Raw genomic sequence first — 20,874 nt, forward strand, 5'->3', positions numbered from 1 at the left:
TTTCACCATGTTGGTCAGGTGGTCTCAAACTCCTGACCTCAAGTGATCCGCCTGCCTCGGCCTCCCAAAGTGCTGGGATTACAGGCCCGTGCCTCTCATTTCTACCCTGGGATAGGATTTGTTTCCGTATCCTGTTAGGTGTTTATTCTCTGTCCCCCGGCACTGATACCGTGGGAGCAGAGACCTTAGTCTCCATTGTTTACTGACGTTTTCACAGACTCCAGTATCAGAAACTTGGAACAATATTTACTGAATGAATGAATCAGAGCATCCCCATTTAGAAAAGAAATTGTCTCATTAAATGTTTTAAAACTTAATGACCAAACACATTTTGTCACGATTTAATCTGATCTATGGCAAGGTTAAAGTGTTCCACGATCGTTTTTTGGCTTTTTCCCTTGGTTTTCTTGTTTGTTCCCCCGACTCCCCACCTTGGTTTTCTTAAAGCAGCTTTGTCCTGATGCTGCAACATTCTTTTTAAATTATCACTGAAGGAGATGGGCTTCCTGTGAGTGATGTCTCCTCAGTGGTTTGTGTGTGTTGCAGGGTGTTACAGGGCACGGCAGTGGTGGCAGGAGGTCGGGGAGGCAGAAGGGAGAGTGAGTGTCAAGTTTAAGGTGAGCTGTTTTGAATTATTCAAATTTTCTCTAGTTCTCCACTACCGCTATCGAGTGTTTCCTGCAAACGAGACTCAGTGATTCATTTTTATGGCCCTGTCTCCTCTGCTCCTTGGAACCAAATCGGTCCAAGAAGGCTTCTGCTGTCAGCCTCACTCCCCATGTCCTGAGTTCTTACACCTGCCTGGAAGACAACACTTAACAGCTCCTGCGCTTCTGAGTTCTCCCGTGACCTCAGGAAGTACGCAGCCCTCATGGTGCTTGCTTTCTGAGCTCTGCTTTCATTAGCTCTCTTGTTCCTGTCTGTGACTTTTTTTTCCTTTTCCTTTTTCCTCCTGCACAGCTTCTGCCTGATCTTGGGAGCTTTTGGCAACCCTTAAAAGTGTTTTAACTCTGCAGACCATATCTGCTTCCTAGTTCTGCTTAAAGTGGAATTTGTGGGCTTTTAACATTTCCCCCATTCTCCTCATTGCTTTTGGTTTCCAGAAGAAGTAGAAAATACTGACTAAACCAGTCATGTAAAAAGTGTCCTAAAGATTTTAATTTCCAGCTTCTCACTTCTGTCAACATTCATGTAATGGAAATAATAGAGCCCCCAAATTTTAAATGCTATTTTCTTTTTAAAGGCAGGCTGGAGGGCAGTGGTGTGATCATAGGTCACTGCATCCTTGAACTCTGGGCTCAAGCCATCCTCCTACCTCAGCCTCCTGAGTAGATCAGACTACAGATGCATGCCACCATACCCAGCTAATTTTTAAAAGATTTTTGTAGAGACAGGGTTTCACTATGTTCCCCAGGCTGATCTCAAACTCCTGCCTCAAGCGATTCTCCTATATCAGACTCCCAAAGTTCTGGGATTACAGGCATGAGTCATGTGACCTGCTCCTTCTTTTATAGCTTTTTTTTTTTTTTTTTTTTTGATAGGGTCTTGCTATGCTGCCTTTTTTTGATAGGTCTTGCAATGGCTGCTCACAGGTGCAACCATAGTGCACTGTAGCCTCAAACTCCTGGGCTCTTGGTCTCAAGTGATTGCCCTGCTTCAGCCTTCCAAATAGCTGGGACTCCGGGTGTGCATCACTGGCCCACCCAGCTTTTCTTTTGTATCTTATCTGAAACTTGAGACTGCCACTAGCAAGCTGATTTAATTACAAGTAATCACATTCTAGTTAAACCTGAACAAAAAATGCAAAATCTTATAAACAAAGTTAAGAATGAAGTGCTGATTTTCGAGTTTCTGCCGTGAAATATAAATCACATTCAGTGATTCTGAAATTGCAATGTAATGGTATCAGCATTAAATAAAAATTATTATCCTACATACTAAACCACAAATAAGTGCTGTCACTTACCCGACCATAATCATAGAATCCGTCGTTAATTATGTTACTTGATGACAAATAGCCGGTCTGGCTGTATTTCAGGGAAAGATTGTTGTTGAGCAACTTATTATAAGCTGCCTCGCTGAATTTATTTTTCCGACTTCCTGATAGGTTAACTGCTTCAAGGACATCTAAAGCCCTTTCAATAAAAGCAAAAAGCATTATTTGCTTTATACAAGCCAACCAACACTGAGTCTCCATTACTATACTGACTTAAGATCCTGAAGGGAGAATGGAGATGGAGCTTAAAGCCTCCCCCACCCTTTTAGATAAAGTAACTCTGACAGAATTATAAAGATAAACCTGCCCTTCTTAAGGATACATATACCAAGTAGTAACCCATATTCAAACAGGCGAAAAGGACACTTTCAGGAGAAAGAGTTCTTTGTTCATCTAAAAGCAAAATTAGTATAGGACCTCAGCTTTTTCATCTAACTAGATGCAATATATGCAAAGAATCCAAATGTTTAGAAATTAATAAAGGAAACCTATCTATAGAAACTTAAAACCTGGGGCCAGATGTGGTGGCTCACCCTTGTAATCCCAGCACTTTGGAAGGCTGAGGTAGGCAGATCACTTGAGATCAGGAGTTCGAGACCAGCCTTGCCAACATGGCAAAACTCTGTCTCTATAAAAAATATAAAAAAGTAACCCCAGATACAAGGGAGGCTGAGGCAGGAGAACTGCTTGAACCCAAGAGGTAGAAGTTGCAGTGTGAGCTCACACCACTGCACTTTAGCCTGGGTAACAGAGCAAGACTGTGAAAGAAAGAGAGAAAGAGAGAACGAGAGAACAAGAAAGAGAGAGGGAGGGAGGGACAGAGGGAGGGAGGGAAGGGAGGGCGCGGAAAACCCTATTCGCTGATGTGCTGAAGGCAACAAACTCATCTGCTTTTGGTCAACAGAACTCATTGGTGAGGGTGGTTAAATGTGGAATTCTGGTGAAAAGGTTTTGATGGGTGGTGAAGAAAATAGAGGTGATAGTCACAGCTCACCCGTTTAATTTTAGCCTTGAAAGTTGGGAGAAAAATAGAATTTGTTTGGCAGTGGCAGAAGAAAGTAAAAGAGAAGCACTTATCAAGATAAAGGGGTTAGAAAAAAATATCAAAGATGATTTTTTCAAGGGCAGTGGGGGAGCATTCAAATGCGGTGAATGGGTACCCCTCTGCCTCTGGGCGGTTCCTTCTAGCCAAGGCTGGTCCTGGGGACAGGCAGAGCTCCTGAGTGTTCTGTGGAATGACAGAGCAGCGCAGACTCTGCTTGAAATTCCTTGGGCCTGAAGAGTGTGCCTTTCCATCATCTGCTCTTCATCTGAGCCAGAAACTTGAGATGGCATCCACTCACCCGAGCCTGCATAATTCATTGGCCGTCAGCTCGTCACCAGCACACACCATCACTGCCCAACTGGCGTGCTTCCTGACTTCATCGTTCTTGGAGCGCAGCAGCTCTACCAGGGGCTCCAATCCACCAGAATTTCTTAACTAAAGCAGAAACCAAAATGTCACACATTAAGAGTGTAGAATGTAAGTATTTATGCCTTTGAAAAAATCTCATTATTTGATGGCTAAAAGGTTTTAGCTATGTAAAAATGCTTTAGAATGTGTCTATCTTTAGGCTTATTAAATTCAGGGGGCAAAATGTATTGCAAACCCTTACATGCAGGAGCCCGGTTTACTGGCCCCAGGAAAGTATCCTAGGGAGGTCATCCTGATTTTACGTGGGACGGGGACTGCGGCAGTCTGTCTTCTCACTGCCTGCACGTGGGATGCCGGATGCTTATTCACTCTGCTCCTGAACACTGAATGTTCCTTTGGCTCTGTAATTGGCAGAATAACGGTTCCCCAAAGATGTCCTCATCCCTGGAAGGGACTCTGCAGAGGTGATTAAGGGTCTTGAGATGGGGAGATGATCCTGAATTAGCCAGGAGGATTCAGTGTAAACACAAGGATCTTTATAAGACAGGGATAGAGGTGTGGGAAGCAGAAAAAAAAAGACATGATGGAAGCAGAGGTTGGAGTGACACACTTCGAAGATTCAAGAAGGGTCACAAGCCTTGCAAAGCAAAAAGCCCCTGGAAGCTGAAAGGGCAAGGACATAAGACACATATTCAGGCTTCTGACCTCCCAATCTATATGATATTAGATTTGCATGGCTTTAAGCCACTAAGTGGTGGTCATTTGTCACAGCGGCAATAGGAAGTTATCACCACCTCTGAGGCTTGGGTAGGATGAACCGATGCCAGCAAGGACCCCCCAACATCACCGTGCATGGCCACCAAGTCAGCAGTGCAGCCAGAGTAACACTCAAGCAATTCTCCAGAGAAAGACCCGTCTTTGCTATCTGTACAGTGTCTTCTCTTCCTTTCTCCAAGGACAGAAGATGAAAAGAAGAAAAGAATTGCCTAGAACTTCATTAATTACATTATTAAAAGACATTACTCATGTATAAAATTATTCCGGCCAGGTGCAGTGGCTCATGCCTATAATCCCGGCACTTTGGGAGGCCGAGGTAGGTGGATCACCTGAGGTCAGGAGTTCGAGACCAGCCTGGCCAACATGGTGAAACTTTGTCTCTACTAAAAATATAAAATTAGCCGGGCATGGTGGCAGGAGCTTTGTAATCCCAGCTACTTGGGAGGCTGAGGCAGGAGAATCACTTGAACCCAGGAGGCAGAAGTTGCAGTGAGCCGAGATGCATCATTGCACTTTAGCCTGGATGATAGGGGAGACTCCCTCTCAAAAAAAAAAAAAAAATATTCCAATCAGAAAAAAGGAAAGATTGGGCAGAGTTCTTGTCTCATGTCTGAAATGTAATGCTGAATTATCTATGTGTCTGGAGGATAAAAAGAATATTCTTATTCTACCAGCGTGAATGTTAGTATCCAAAGGCAAGATCCCTGTGGAATGCGTTCCACTTTCAGGCACTCTCATCTCAAACACAGGGGCCTGGTTGGGCTTACATTTTATCACATATTACTTGGACAGCTTAGAAAGTTCACTTAAATCATCCTAACGCTTAGCAAGCCAACTTTCTGATCATTTTTATATCTGGGTATAAGATAAGATAGTAATCTAACACCGTGTGTCCTTTAGGCAAAAATTTAATTTATTCATTAATTCCTTCATTTATTTATTCATTCATTCACTTAACAACTGTTCATTCAGCATGTGTTATGGGCCAGGTATATATTAATGACATGGACACAGGGACAAAAATATCTCAGTTCCTTTCCCTAAGGCCTCAAGGAGCTTGTAGTCTTTTACATAGAACCATACCATTCAAAAAAGGAAGACAAGGGGTGCAATGGGAGCATAGAGAAAGATGCACCCCGGTTTGAAAACTAAAGAAAGGCCTCCTGGGGGACAGGAGAGTAGAGCTGAATTTTGTAGGGGAAATAGGAATTTATCAGGTGGGGAAAAGGAAGAAAGCAGAAAAATCAAGCAGGTACAGTTCTGAGAGCAGAGCATTCAGATAGAGTAACAGGTAGTGTGGCATTTCTGGAGTGCAGAGTTCCACCCAGACAGTTGGAGTTTACACCCTTAGGTAGGCAGGTGCAGGTCATGGGGGCTCCTGCAGGTGGCGCTGGGCAGCACACTGGGGATTTGCAATGATGTGAAGAGGGTTACACGTTAGAAAGATCAGCCTGGAGCCAGTAAGGGGGATAGAAGGGGAGGGGGAAAAAAGTAAAGGGTCTCCTGCATATTCCAGGAATTAGGTGGGTGCCCCTGCAGGCTGCAGGGAGGCATAAAGAGGACCTTTGTTTGTCACTGTGCCCATGATACCCAACAGAGCACCTGGCACACAGTAAGTGGTGTCTACCACTACCTGCATGAGTGAGCACAAATGAAGTGCGTCAATGGGAACAAAAAAGGGAGGCAGAATGGAGATCAAGGAGACAGAAGAAAAGGCTTAGGCAGTTGTTTGAGCAGACAGCCTCGTGTGAAGCTTGGGCTCTGGACTCAGACGTGTTCTCATATCCCTGACTTGCCACTTACCAATTCTGCTTTGAGTATATTGCTTTAAGCCTCATTTTCCTCATCTGTAATATGAGGATTACAAACATACGTATCTCAAGTGGGGCTTAAATGCATGTAAAGTGCTTAGCACACATGTAGCACACAGTAGGTGCCCATAAATGCTGGCTTTGTTATTTTTATGGGACAGAGAAGAACAAAGTCCCAGGATGTTCTGATGAGTCCCATGGTGACAAGAAAATGTGAGAAAATAAAGAAAAAAAAAAAGAGGATGATTGTTGATTTAAGTCCAGCTGTATTTTTATTCTTTTAGGAGGCAGAATCTTTTTGTAGAGATGTGGATCTCCCTAATTGCCCAGGCTGGCCTCAAACTCATGGCCTCAAGCAATCCACCTGCCTTGACTCCCCAAAGTGCTAGGATAACAAGCGTCAGCCATTGCACCTGGCCTAAATGAAGTTTTTCTGAAGATTTAATAGTATCACCATAAGTTACCAAGGACATTTTTATATCATAGATTTTCAGATAAATGCAATTGTATATTTTAAAAATAAGAAATATAAGAGAAACACAAGAGTACACATCATAACCCACATGCATAATTTGAAGAATTCTAGTAAAAAGCACACCTGTTGGTCTACTGCCCAGCTTAAGAGATGACCATTTCAATGCCACTGAGCCCTGTGTGTTCCATCCTATTACATGCCCCCCTTTCTCCCTGCAGAAGCAACCACTTTCTTGAATTTCAGATTCATCATTCCCTCAATTTACTTTATAGTTTTAACTTATATGTATGCATGCCAAAACAGCATAGTGCTTAGCTTTGCATCCTCTTGACTGTTACATAAATGGAATCGTAAGTATGTATTTCTCTACAACTTGTTTTTCATTGTCATAATGCTGTGAACTCATCTCTGCTGACATGTGAGGCTGTAGCTCATTCATTTTCACTGACATGAGATTCTATTTTATGTATACAGCACAATGCATTATCCGTTCTCTTAACAATTGAACAATTGGTTTGTTTCCAGTCATTTAGATACTATAAAAAAATGCTTCCTTGTACACAGAGGCAACAGATTCTCTTAGGTATATACTTAGAAACAGAATTGCTGGGTTTATAGGACCTGCTCACCTTCTTTGCTAATAAAACAAAACAAGACAAGACAATGCCAATTTGTTTCCCACGTTGTACCAGTTTTGACGGACTTAAATGATAGGTTTGTTTCATCACTTAAAAAGGTTCCAAATGAATCCACCAGCAGGTACTAGCCAGAAAATTGAGAGAATACATGTTATTAAAACTCTCACCTCTGTCCGGGCCTCAACATCACAGGCAGTTGAGGCGACAGTGAGAGCAGCTTTGCTCTGCACGGCTGTGTTTGCAGAATGAAGCGGGCTGATGATGGCGTGCATGATGCCATGATTCTGTATGTTCTGGCGCAGGGGCTCCTGCATGGCCATGTTCGTTAATACCGTGGCAGCGTTGGCAATGGCTCCGTCTCGTTTACTAGACAGGACGTTTATTAATGGATCAATACCATCAGCTTCAGCAGCAGCGCTGAGTAAATGAAGGCGAAATGAATGTGATTCATCTGAATTCAAAAATTATCTTTGGAGCATGCAACTAAGCTGATAAAACAAATGAGTACAGAAATACAATTTTAGAAATAAATTAATTTGCCATGCAATGAACCCAGAATTGAGCACTAGTGATTTAAATGGAGTCTGGGAAATTTGGAGCTATGAATGAATTTAAATAATTCTTCTTCTACTTTTACAGCTTTTGGTTATAGAAAAATATACCATTACTGCTTCTTAGAAACCTCAGAAATAGATGACTACGGCTTCTTAGAAAATGGGACAACCATTTTTTAAATTTATTTACATTTAAGAACAGGAAATTCTATTTAAAGAAACTCTTATTTGATTTTATACAAGAACCATATAATTATTAGAAAGTTCTCTTGAAGATAAAATATTCCTAGCTATTAAGAAAACAGAGCCTTAAATAGTAGAAATGAGTGAGCATGGAAACTCCTGATTTAAGTTAAAATTCATTAGCATGTCTTCCTCTTTTTCAAATTAGGTTGTTAATTGTAGGCAAAGGTTAACAGGTTTGAAACCAGCAAATCATTCTGCATGTGAATATTTCTTTTACAAATTAAACATCAAAGATCAAAGTCATGATATGGATATAGATAATTTTAGTAATGTAGGCATATTCAGTTATTAAATTTCCTGTCTCTAGTATAAAAAGGCTACAGTTACTATTCATATATTAACATTTTTTCACAATTAGATAGCCTAAATCTTTTATGAGCACAAAATAGTCCTTGTTTTAAAATCAGATTAAAAGCTCATATGTGGTAAAAATAAAAATTAGAGAATTTTAATGAATGGGAGATAATTTAGTTATGTTCTTCAATGTTTGGAATCACTTTAAATTGGAGATGTTCCAAGCAAGAAGATAAAGAGAGCATCCTGATTTTAAAGGAAGACCCAAAATTCTGTGTTCAAAATCCATTTAAATCATCATAGTAATAGACGTCATCAAGGCAATAAAAATACTTGAGATGTTAATAATATGAACATCTCTTTTAAGTTTTTGTTTGACATGTTTTTTATTTAGGATTACATAATAATAACCAGAATATTAAAAAAAATTAAGGCTATATGATTCAGCCCATCATCCTGAATTGTGATGAATTAAATTTCATTTGGTATTGTCACTTCAATCTGCTTATTGTGAAGGAGGACTGACAATCTCAAGAAAAGAAGTTATGGCAGTTGTCCATTAGAGAGGAGGCAAAGGAAATCTCCATCAAGAGACTGGTAACTGTGGGTTTAAGGAGGCTGTGACTGTGGCACCAGCTCTGAAAGAAACTATGCCACAGTGACTGGGCAGGAACGTAACGAAGAGGGACAGCAGCTCTAAAAAATGAAGGGGTCAGTTCGTGTCGTCCTCCTAGGACCACCTCGCACCCTCACTTATGTAAACCAGTCCATCAAACACACCCCATCCCACAAAGGCATATGCAGAGCCTAGCTTCACTTCTACTCATTCTTCAGTCCTTGTATATGTAACTCTTCTTTCAATATCTCCTGTTCATTGTCTAGGATGACATCCCTTAACATTTGGTTAGACGACATGTAACCAAAATTTACTTATACGAAAATGTCCAAAGGCCCTGTATCCCTCACTGTAATAGCCCAAGGATCAGCATTTAATTTACTTTCCTAGTGGATAAAATAAGCATTCTTAAGCTAATTTCACTTTTCATCCTCTCTCCTATTATTAATTGGCATGGTGTTCATTTGGTTTTGTGAAAGAGGGAAACGTTGGAGGTTCTAATATATTACCTTATCAGAAACATCTCCTATTTTTACATTGGAAATATTGAATACTTTTTACAACTGCCAGCAAAAATGTTAAATTATGCATTTTCTAATTATATATACTTAACCTCTTCAAAAATCATTTTTTTCCTTATTTTTCAGGTACTTAATGCAATCAGTCCCTTAAACCAAATATCTTGTATTTTTAAATCATTATAAACACTCCTTGGCCAAATACACAATTCCTTTGTTGCGTGGTGGTTTTTCCTTGAAAATGTTTACTTTTTAAAACATCCTGAAGAGTTAAGAAAGAGCATACAATCGCAGGGTACTTCAATGGCATTCAGGGTAGAAGCAGAGGTGTTTTAAGTAAATGCATGCAATAATTTCTCAAAGACCTTGTCTTTTGTGTGTGCCACAGAGATTTTAGAAAACTAAAGGAGTTCATAGGGTCCTACATCATCTTTTTCATTTGTCTTAAAAACTAAGAAAATCTGTTCATGGAGATACAAGAATTTACACCAGGTGTATCTGAACACTCAGCCGGCCTGCTTTGATTCTGTTTCTTTCTTTCTCCTCTACAAAGGCATATTTTGACTTGGTTCCTTTATATCTTTACCTTCTGCTCTTTTCTCTGCTCTTCACGGAGACAGTAAAGGGAAATGCATAAAAATCTAGCTGTTTAAAAAACCAAATATTCCAGTACACAGTGGAATATAGCTTTTACTAAATTGAACATAAATGCCGGCACAGAAAGATGAATCGTGCAGGCACAGCTGGCACAAGGTACATTATATGTACACATCCGCCCATCATTTGCTATGTGCAGCACTAAGTCTAAAAAGAACAACTGAGATTAACTTATCATGGTGGAAAATTAAACTATTATTCTTACCTTAAAAAACTAATTTTATATATAGAAATAAACTGCAGAATTCGTACTTTAAAAAACAAAAAAAGGATTGAATTAATTCTGTTTATTTCAAACCTCAGAGATTCTGTTTTATTTTTCCCTGTACACAAGCGGAAGGCTGTCATATTTTTAAAACACATTTCAGTTTTCCAAATAGTATAGCATTATCCAAATGAATGGGATGGAAGTCAAACCGCTTTGTTTTAAAATCCAGAATTATAGGGCCATATGTCATCACAATAATTTGAAAATATTTTCTGATATTTACTATCATTAGTCTCCATCCAGTTGGAGTTTAATCAACTGGAGTTTAAAATGTAAATTGGGAAAAAAACAAACTAAAAAACAAATATGGGGATGTATAAAAACATCTGTTGATATCATTTGATATATGTAAACAGAGGTGAAGCTTGACATGTCATGTGCTGTCAATCTATTAGCAAATCCTGACTATTTCCTCCTCCACATTTCTCCAACCTCTCCCTTCTCTCCATCCTCCCACGGAATCCAATCCAGCATCCTCTCTTGTGGGTTGATATAAATCATCTCCTAACAGGTCTCTCCTCACCCCCTCCAGTCTTTCCTCCATCTTACAGCTGAAGTGATCTTTTATAATTATAATCATATTACTCCCCTCCTTAAAATTTTCAAAATTTCCCATTGCTTAGGATAAAGTTCCCAATTTTTTTCTTTTTCTTTTTTGTTATATTTTTAAATTTTTTTTTCTAGGGATGGAGTCTTGCCATGCTGCTCAGGGTAGTCCCAAACTCATGGCTTCAAGCAATCCTGCCACCTAGGCCTCCCAAAGTGCTGGAATTACAGGAGTGAGCTGCCATGCCTGGCCTAGTCCCAAATTTCTGACATGGTCCCTGAGGCCTTGCACAAGTGGCCCCCGATTCCCATGCCAGCCCTACCCCCCTCCCCCGCCTGCCTCTTCCTGTAGCTCTGTGCTCTAGGCCTCTCTGGCAACCTTCAATGTTCCAGGCTCTTTCCCACATCAGGGCTCCCCTGTGCTGTTCGCACTTCCTGACATCCTCTTCCCCCTGGGACAATGCCCAGCCCTCTTTCACAGCTCAGCACAAACATCTTTTCCTCAAGGAGGCACTTCTGGATCCCCAAACTAGGTTTCTTTTTAACATGAGCTCAGAGCATTTGTGTGCTAAATATGCATGTTTCTTTTTGTTTAAAAACATGATGTTCTGGCACAAAGGTTTACATCAGAGAAAAGTAACGACTTTAAAATGTTATTTTGCAGCATTCGTGAATGGAATTCAACAGAGTTTTTCATTTAAATGCCCAAACCCCACAATAAAAAAGCACTTATAGAAAGCACACTAAAAACGTCACTGAGGAAAAATTCAAACACACAAATCGTGTCTATGGCTCACTAAAAATATTATGCAATTTCATGTCTGTGTCTTTGCACTTGTGGTCCCTTTGCTCCAAACACTCTTCCTTATCCGTCTGGCACTTGTGGCTGGAGAACTCCATCTCATTCTTCACTGTCTGCTTACTTGTCCCTTCCTCTTCAAAGTCATCTGTGACAGTCACAGCCCTCCTTGTTAATCACTCCCTCCTCTGTGCTACGTCTGTACCTGGTACATACTTCTTAGAGGTAATATTGGAGTCTTATTTTTATTTCTGGTGCTGAGACGACTAATATATTTTAATTGACTCAAATGAACTCTAGGTAAGTGAGCAGAAATCCGCTGCAGGTATTGAGGAGGAGGGAGGGGGAATGTGCTTAGCTCAGCTTTAAGTTTGCAAGACGGGACAGGATCCAACAACACTGGGATTTCCAGTTTTATCACTTACAGCTGCTCCTGAAATCGGTTCATTTCCTCCCCACCCTCTTGCTTCTCCAATTATACAGTGAGGTAATTTTTAGATGATATTCAAGAAATAAAATTTTGCACTTTAGACAACTTCTCGGGAGTAAATTCATCTCTTTTAGCAAGGGATGTCTCTATTTTGCCTTTGCAGACATTGTTGACTCTGTTTATTTGAGTGTGCACCAGATGACACCATTTGGTACCTTTCAGAGTTGAATCCTTGCTGCAATTTGAGGTTCACATTCAACCCATCTGCAAAGTCTGGTAACACGAATCAAGGGTGACCTTGGGCAGAACAGAAATCTGTTTTACAGAGCCCACATACAGGGTAATATGTGGAACCCGATGGAACAGATGGTGATATTGGCAATAAGAACCTTGTTTGTTAACAGTGATTACAACCATTCCCACCAGCATGACTTTTCATATGTCTCCGTGAGTTTTGTCACACCAAGGAAGACATATTGGCGGCAGACATGCTGCAAGTGGTCAGGGACAGTGGGTACACAGCAGCAACTCAGGGCTGGCATTTTAAGCCTTGCCGGCTGCAGGGAGTCTGGACAGGTGGAACACTGACCGTTATGATAAACACGTCTCCTGTTTAACACAGCCAGATTTGGAATGCTATAAACAGAATTCCTGACTCTTGTTCCAGCCAGTTTCTCAACAAAGGTAATGATCCAAGAAGTGGAGTGTGTTTGCTAAATTGGTCAATTTCTGAGTCCAAAACAAGGATTGTCCCACCGCAGCCCCACAATTGTAGGACGCTGGTATTTGTGCCCCCAAACTCTGGCTGAACTCCAGGACTGACAAACTAGCCAAGAGAATGTTCTCCTTTTAAAGAAATATTATTTAAAGAAGTTTTTCACAATTAAGGGAGAGAAACACAATTAATTGTCGGCAAATGCTTAAAATGAAGGGTTTTAAAGTAATATAATTAAAGTCTAGCCATAGGAAAAAAGATGTTTGCATCTATAGCAAAATCAGAAAAATGCCAAAAAAATGCTAAGAAATATGTCAATGGATTACACCATATTGATGCACCTTAGCAGGTTTCATTTTGAGACTTTCAGAATTCCCTTTGATGTTGCCGCCATGGTGACATGACGCTTTCTCAAAGAGAACAGCATGACTGCAAAGAGAATAGTGAGCGCTAACCCAGCATTTCCACAAAAAGCATGCATGTTTTGCTACCGATTTTGAGGCACTCAATCAAAGTCTGGGGAAATCATATGTAATTTTCTTCCAAGTGACGCGGAGTCTTTATTGACCTAGCTGTTCAATCATAACACTTCACTTCCGTACATGCTACCTTCTGTTTCAAGGGCTAGAATGCCCTACTCATAATTAACTACCTGCCATCAGCAAAGAACAGCTCTCTTTTGATGAGTGACTTGTTTTCTAATAAAACAGGAATGATGGTCAAGGAGTTAGGATATTCACAATAAATGACTTTTGCAGCTAGCAAATGTTTCTGTTTAGCCTGGAAATCAGCCTGTTTTTATATCTGTCAATGACAAGGGATACAGTCAGAAAGTAATTAGAGATACCATGTTGTTGATTTTCTTAACTAAATAAGGACACCGAATGCTCTGGTGTGATAGCAAACAAAAAAAGTCCCTGCACTTGCCATGAATGGTTTATTCTCAGCAGTTCAGACGTCTGTTCTTCAGAGGACCCTTCCTTGACAAGCCCGGCATCATTCCCTAGGCCCCTTTCCTAACCCCAGGGCCGTGGTCCTCTCTCCACGCTGTGCTGTTTTAAGTTTACCTATACTGTTATCTGTTCTGCAATTACCTTTCTAAAATTATTCGGTTACTACTGGTCTCCCTGATTGGAATGTAGGCCGGATGCATTCCTTTCCTGTGGTACCCCTAAAGCCTGGCACAGTGCCCAGCAGGTAAAGAATACCCAGATAATGGTAGAATCATTACCAATAATAATAATAATAATCCCTACACTCAAAGTGGTAAGTTCCCTACCATTGGGAATGAAATGATAACAGCTATAAAGACAGATCACATCTGGCCCCCAGTGAAAGCTGGATTCCAGACTCCTTGTGATACTGGTTAGGGGGTAATCGCTTATCATGCACAAAATACAGTAGATCATGTAGATTCATTTTTTACTTGTTTGTTTCACAGTCAAAAAGGCAGGATGCAGGGAGACTAAAACTTGCTCAAAAGCAAGTTAATCAACAGACAGGAAAAAAACATGGGTTTCTGACTTTTAATTCATTACTTTTTACATTTTTCAACCTTTTAAGCTTTAAAAAGTACATTATTTCCAGGAAAACAAAATAAAACAACAGAATTTACTTGCTTTAGGACATCATTCCTTAGGGAATGGAAACTGAGAAAAAGGAGGAGGCAGAGGCAGAAAAGAGGAGGAGAGGGGGGCCTGGGGGAAGGAACCCCGGGAGAAAGGCGGAGGGAGGGCGGGAAGCAAAGAGAAGGGGAAAGGAAGGCAGGAAAGATGTCTCCAAAGGTGCCTGCAGGAGTGAGTCCAAGGAGTGCTGACCACTCAGTCTGGAGGAATTCAAAGAGATCATGAATTTCAGCACAGGAGAAGTTTCTGGTGGGGAATGTGGAGAAGCTCTGGGTCCTGGAGGCACTGATGAGGAAAGAATAAAATAAAAGTTGCCAGGGTGGAGAGTATGAGCTTCAGTGCCTACCGGTTCCCTGGGGACCTAGAGAACAAACCACCTCTGTGACCGTGAGTAAGCACTGGGCCTGTTTCCTCATCTGCAAAATGGGCATGACGGTAATATTCCGTTCCCCATAGGACTGCTCTGGGATTTCATGATATATTCCACTCAAGGACTTAGCTCAATACTTGGCCTGTAACTGCCAGCTTTCAACAACAGCATCATTTTTTTCAGATCATAGAAACATACGATCATGTTGCAAAACTCGTGTGTGTGCATGAAAATTTCATTTTTAGAGAATTTTTAGTTAAACAGCCAAATCTCCTACACCTGCAGGGCTAGAGCTGAGGCAGTTTCCTCAGGAATCTTACGCAAGCCTTTCCACTCAAGTGTAATCAATGAGCCGTAAGGACCATTTCCAGAGTGAAGAAAAATCAAGAGAAATGATTAATGTAAAAAGTCAAGGGTTGGTAAAAATAAACTTATATAGGTCTAAGCATGCTTCAAATTGAAAGAGAGGGAGAAAAATCACACAGTATAAAGATTTCCTCTGAAAATCAGTAATGTTGTAAATTAAACCTGAAAGAGAGTACTAGCAACTTTAAAATGAGGTTATGCAAATATCAGTCTCTGCACTGTAGGTAATAAAAGTAGCATGGATAATTTTCTAATTGAACATTTTATGGGATTCACTTAGCCTCACAAAATTGGTGGCTAATCAAATTCAAACTGTTGGTCAAGGTCAGGTGGGCATCCACTGACACGAAATGGGGATGTGGAATCCACTTGTTCTGTTGCAGAATTCAGCTTTTCATTCTATGTTTTCCAAATTCACTATGATTTTTTCCAAGTCAGCATAACCAATGTTTAGAACAAGATTCCAACAGGCAGGGAGGAATCTAGGCTCTAAGGGGCAGAAATGAAAAGCATCCACTCAGTAAACCTGGACAGAAATAATGCAAAAATAATTCTCAGGTTTACCATGAAGACTTTCCCCATTTATTTTATCTATTAATTCCAGAGGCCTTTTAAGGTATTAATTAACATGTTAAATACATTCTTCCAGAGAACATATTTCCTTAATACAAAATAATACATTTATCCTTAATACAAAACAAAGCCTCCTAAAAAGTTACGAAATTAGCTCATTATCTTCCAAGACACTCATATTGCGAGTATTCTAATTCAAAGGATGTAGAATTTTACAACAAAGTGATATAAATAAGAATTTAAAACAAAATCATCTATTGTACAAAATCAAGTGCAAAAATCAACTATAGAGATACCATAATAGCAATGAGATCTATTACTTTATGTTGTTCAAGAGTATGAAATTTATCCTGTCTGGTTATATACCACAGAAGATGTCCAGCTACCAGTACAATGAATACCTCAAAACATTTGTAAATTGCTACACCTTAACAGGGGACAAAGTCAAACACTAGCATCTGTTAAACACACGTTTAGCAGTAGAATATTATCTCTAAAAGCACCATGTTGGAATAATTTTCAGTTAGAAATCTTTTAAGAATGTTTTAAAAATCTAATCTTAGATACACTGGAGAGTGTTTCAAATTAAATTAATATTCGTTTCATTAAACTACAGAGCAATCCTTCCATTACTTTTTTGCCCCTCCCCCAACATCCTCCTGAACTGCCACTAGGGGTCAGTATAAAGACGCAGTTCCTTGCATTGTTAGAAGGAAAAACGGAACTCTGAAAATGAAAAGCCCTATGCGACAAAGACAATAGCCGTACAACCTATACGTCAAGCCTACAACACGAACTTGCATTTTTCATGAGACTACATTTTAATTTTGTAAATCACTGTGGATTATCTCTATGGCCAGTGCTTCTTCAGTAAAAAGTATTCTAAATTACAGGATTACTTATATAAGCAGGTCTATGAGTACTGGCCAAGAAGTGTGCTCTAAGAACAGGGTGTTAACATTGATTTTTCAAAGGGTGATGGAACACATGTCTAGCCATTTCATCTCTTCCTGTACAGGGATGGAGAAGGAAAAGTGAAACTCGTGGTTTGTATTTTGCTAACTTTAAGAGGAGTTTTTTTCCTGCTTCAAAATGATCATCATCATTCACTGCACTCAGCCTTCATTCCACCATGAAATACAGCCAATTCCACCATGAAATATAGCCAATCCTAAGGAATAACCATTAGCCTAAAATCAATAGAATAAAAGAAATGGTAACAATAAATACACAAATATATTCTCTTCACACCAACTTTACTGAATGGGACAGAAATGTTTTAAAAGGCTTGAAAAGTGCTTTTTATTTCTGCTGGAGAAATTTAACATTTCAGGAAATCACTTAAGATCATGCCCCTCCTTGACAATACTGAAATGATTGATAAGAACTTTGGTGACTGTGCAGTACTGATTTTTCTTGAAGCAGTAGATGGAGTATTGACTTGGCGTGAACACTAAGTGAAGTTCTGTATGTGGCATATGTTTTAAAGTTTTCTCTACGAATTACATGGCATTCTTGGGTATGATACTCCATAAATAATTCTAATAAGTATTAAAATTAGTCAATGCTTTATTTCTATATTAGCAAAGAGAATGTTTAATATTGATAATGCAAAATGACAAGTCAGCTATATATAACAAGGACATTCTAAGGTTTCCAAAGTGCTCAAATGCACATCCATATAATTTGGAGGCATTGTAGCTGTTCTTGGAGTCCCTTTGGGGTGTACTGCTTATGTATTTCATTATTCCTTGTGCAGTGCTGACCATAGAGAATACAATGGCAAGACAGTTTCTGGGGAAGAGCTTTTTGTCTCTGGTATTGTAGAAGCTGGTGATGGACCAGTAATCAATCAATTAATTTTTTTAGTCACCACTATATGTGCTACCATTTAGAACTTTCTTGGGTCACTGCAGTCATGGAAAGTCAAAAGAAGTACAAAAAATAAAAAATAAGAAAAACAAAAAAATGGAGATAAAAGGATCTCTAAGATTTGCGGAAATCACTCAGTTCTTCATGGATATAACATGCAATCATTATGAAGAATCAGTGTTAGTATGATCTATGTGTAAACTAGGGACTCATGATCATGAATTTACTATAACAAAACTATAATTCTAACTCCTCTATAGGTATTAAAATAATTGTAGTTATTACTGTTTATATTTTTATTTTATTCATTACATTTTATTTCCTAAGATAATTGCATCTTTTGAAAACTAGCCAAGATTTATACTAATATTTATTAGTTCTGAACATTTATTCCAATCTTTTCATGGTTTACCAGTGGCCAAATGTGGTTAGTATTGGCTAAGGTAAGTGAAAATCACTGAACCCTTTTTCTTCTTGGAATAACTTTAATTCTGATCAGATCCAATAGATGGCAGTGATGTTATGAATTAATAGTTTTAAATATTCTTTTAATATGTAGGGTCTGCTCCTCGGAAGAATAATTCCACCAGTACTTGCATAAATAATATGAAACTTTGATATAATTAATTGGATAAAGGTGCTTGGGATAAATACAAGATGAAATTTAACTGAAAATAATATTTCCTCTGTCAAAAATTAACAGATTTCTCATTTTCAAAAAGTATAACAAATTGAGAATTGTCAAAGAGATCAGCAGTATACCAATAAAGGATATGTGTCCAATCAAGTAAATGGATTACATTTTTCTATAAAAGTTATTATTGCTTCTTGGTTTCCATTTCATGTGTTCCTTCCTATGGGCATTGTTTTAGCCTTGTCACCTTTCATTTATTCACCTTAAAAATAGTTTTACTTTGCTTTATCCTTCTTTCACTGCTAACAAGTGAACCTGGTTGTCCTCTTTCACTATGCCTTTATAAAAATAGTTGTTTTTATTCTTATTTATTGCCTTTTCATATTCTTACCCACTTTAAGTAATCTTTATTCCACAGATAATATAGAATTAGAAGTGTCAATAGAAGGTTCTTACAGGGAAGCCGCCACTACTGCTTCTGTTTTCCAAGTTATACGAAAACAAACAAGGAAAACAATGCTGATTATTGCTTTCTGTTTTAAGTAATGGGCATTGACCGATTGTTTGACAACAGATTTTGTTTGTCAAATAGACTTCGTTTTCCTCACTGTCATTTTACATTTGCTTGTTTTTCTTTTTTCTTTTCCCTTTTCTTTTTTTTTTTTTTTTTGAGATGGAGTCTTGCTCTGTTGCCCAGGCTGGAGTGCAGTGGTGCAGTCTCAGCTCACTGCAACCTTTGCCTCCAGGGTTCAAGCGATTCTCACGCATCAGCCTCTTGAGTAGCTGGGATTACAGGTATATACCACCATGCCTGGCTAAGCTTTTTGTATTTTTAGTAGAGGCAGAGTTTCGCCATGTTGGCCAGGCTGGTCTCGAACTCCTGACCTCAAGTAATCCACCCACCTCAGCCTCCCAAAGTGCTGGGATTATAGATGCGAGCCACCTTGCCTGGACTCTTTTTTTTTTTTTTTTTAATTTTTTTATATTTTATGTAAGCCTATTTTCTACTGAATGCCTAATATGGGGTGGACACTATTCTAGATGCTTGGGATGCTTCAGTGAATTGGATAGAGAAGGCTGCTCCCTGCATGGATGCTAGTGGTGTGTGTGTGTGTGTGGCAGGGGAGGGCAGTGCAAAAAATAAATGATGACAAGTATACCAGTGAATTACATGCTATGTTAGAAAATGCTAAGCATATGTAAAATGGGCACCAGGGAAGGAGCGTTGAGAATGTGCGTGTGTGGGGTGCGATCTTAAGCCGTGTGGTAATGCTAAGTCGCTTTGCCAAGGTGGCGTTCCAACAGAGATATGAAGTGGGTGAGAGACGGAACTACAGGCTGCTGGGGAAAAGATTTTCCAGGCAAGAGGGTGGTCACTGCAGAGACCTAAAACAAAATACTCCTGGAAGGAAGTAAAGTATATTTACTTCCAGGATATATTTTATGTCCATTTTACTCTACAACATTAGCTCCTTTGTAAGTAAAAGGATTCATGTTCGTTAATAATTTTTAAACTACCATCTCAAGTATCCATAATTCAAATACCTAGAAATTTCACATGCCCACAACATACCTAAGAATTATCTGCAGGGTAGGAAATGGCCTCTGAGAAGCAAAAAAATGTACTTAGAGAAGAAGCATCAGGCCCTCCTGTATGGGTTTTATGTAAAATGTGATAAAGCTGGGTTACCTGGTATCCAAGCTTTTCATGGACAGAAAGGAAGATTTGAAAGGAACTCTGGCAGGGAGGAAGTTAGAGCTCTGCCAATCAGATCCACTGACAGCAGTGAAAATGAAAAAAACTGAAAGTTCTCAAAAGCCTAATAAGTAATCAACAAAATACATTGAAGGTCAAAGGAGCTGCCACCCTGAATTTATTCCCAGTGAGTGGGACAAGGAACCCCCATTCCCAAGGGGCCCTGAGAACACCGCCGAGGGTCATATGGCAGCCACTTAGTCAAAATGGCAACCATAACTTTCCCCACCAAAGTTTAATAACAGCGTGATCAGTTTAAAAGACCAAGAGGGAGCTGGATGTAGAGGCTCACACCTGTAATCCCAGCACTTTGGGATGCCAAGATAGGAGGACTGCTTGAACTCAGGAGTTTGAGAGACCAGCCTGGGCAACATGGTAAGATCCCATCCCTTAAAAAAAGAAAAAGGCCAGATGCAATGGCTCACGCCTGTAATTCGCACACTTTGGGAGGTCGAGGTGGGCGGATCATAAGGTCAAGAGATCGAGACCATTCTGGCCTGCATGATGAAACCCCATCTCTTCTAAAAATACAAAAATTAGCTAGGCATGGTGGCACGCGCCTGTAATCCCAGCTACTCGGGAGGCTGAGGCAGGAGAACCACTTGAACCCTGGAGGTTGCAGTGAGCCGAGATTGCGCCACTGCACTCCCTCCTGGTGACAGAGTGAGACTCTGTCTCAAAAAAAAAGAAGAAAAATTAACTGGGTGGGGTGGTGCATGCCTGTAATCTCAGCTACTTGAAAGGCTGAGGCAGGAGGATCACTTGAACCCAGGAGGTTTAGGCTGCAATGAGCTATGATTGCACCATTGCACTTCAGCCTGAGCAACAGAGCAAGACCCTGTCTAAAAATAAAAAAAAATAAAATAAAACAGAAGGTTGAGAGGAAAAGATTTTAGATTTTAATTCAAACATCACAAATTTTTT

The 20,874-nt window shown here is 39.7% G+C and overlaps 1 protein-coding gene across 3 annotated transcripts in view; it reads right to left on the reverse strand.

Annotated features, from left to right (window-relative positions):
* Positions 1-20,874, reverse strand: part of ARMC3 (armadillo repeat containing 3) — a 100,472-nt gene that overhangs the window by 32,436 nt on the left and 47,162 nt on the right. For all 3 annotated transcript variants that reach the window (XM_017535573.2, XM_017535572.2, XM_037740974.1), the window contains 3 exons: positions 7,279-7,528; positions 3,340-3,476; positions 1,967-2,135 (listed from right to left, as the gene is read on the reverse strand). In XM_017535573.2, the coding sequence (XP_017391062.1) occupies positions 1,967-2,135; positions 3,340-3,476; positions 7,279-7,528 (556 nt within the window). The remainder of the gene's footprint in view (positions 1-1,966; positions 2,136-3,339; positions 3,477-7,278; positions 7,529-20,874) is intronic.

This window comes from Cebus imitator, unplaced genomic scaffold, assembly GCF_001604975.1.
Source record: "Cebus imitator isolate Cc_AM_T3 unplaced genomic scaffold, Cebus_imitator-1.0 Scaffold92, whole genome shotgun sequence".
In the NCBI taxonomy this organism is placed as follows: domain Eukaryota; kingdom Metazoa; phylum Chordata; class Mammalia; order Primates; family Cebidae; genus Cebus; species Cebus imitator.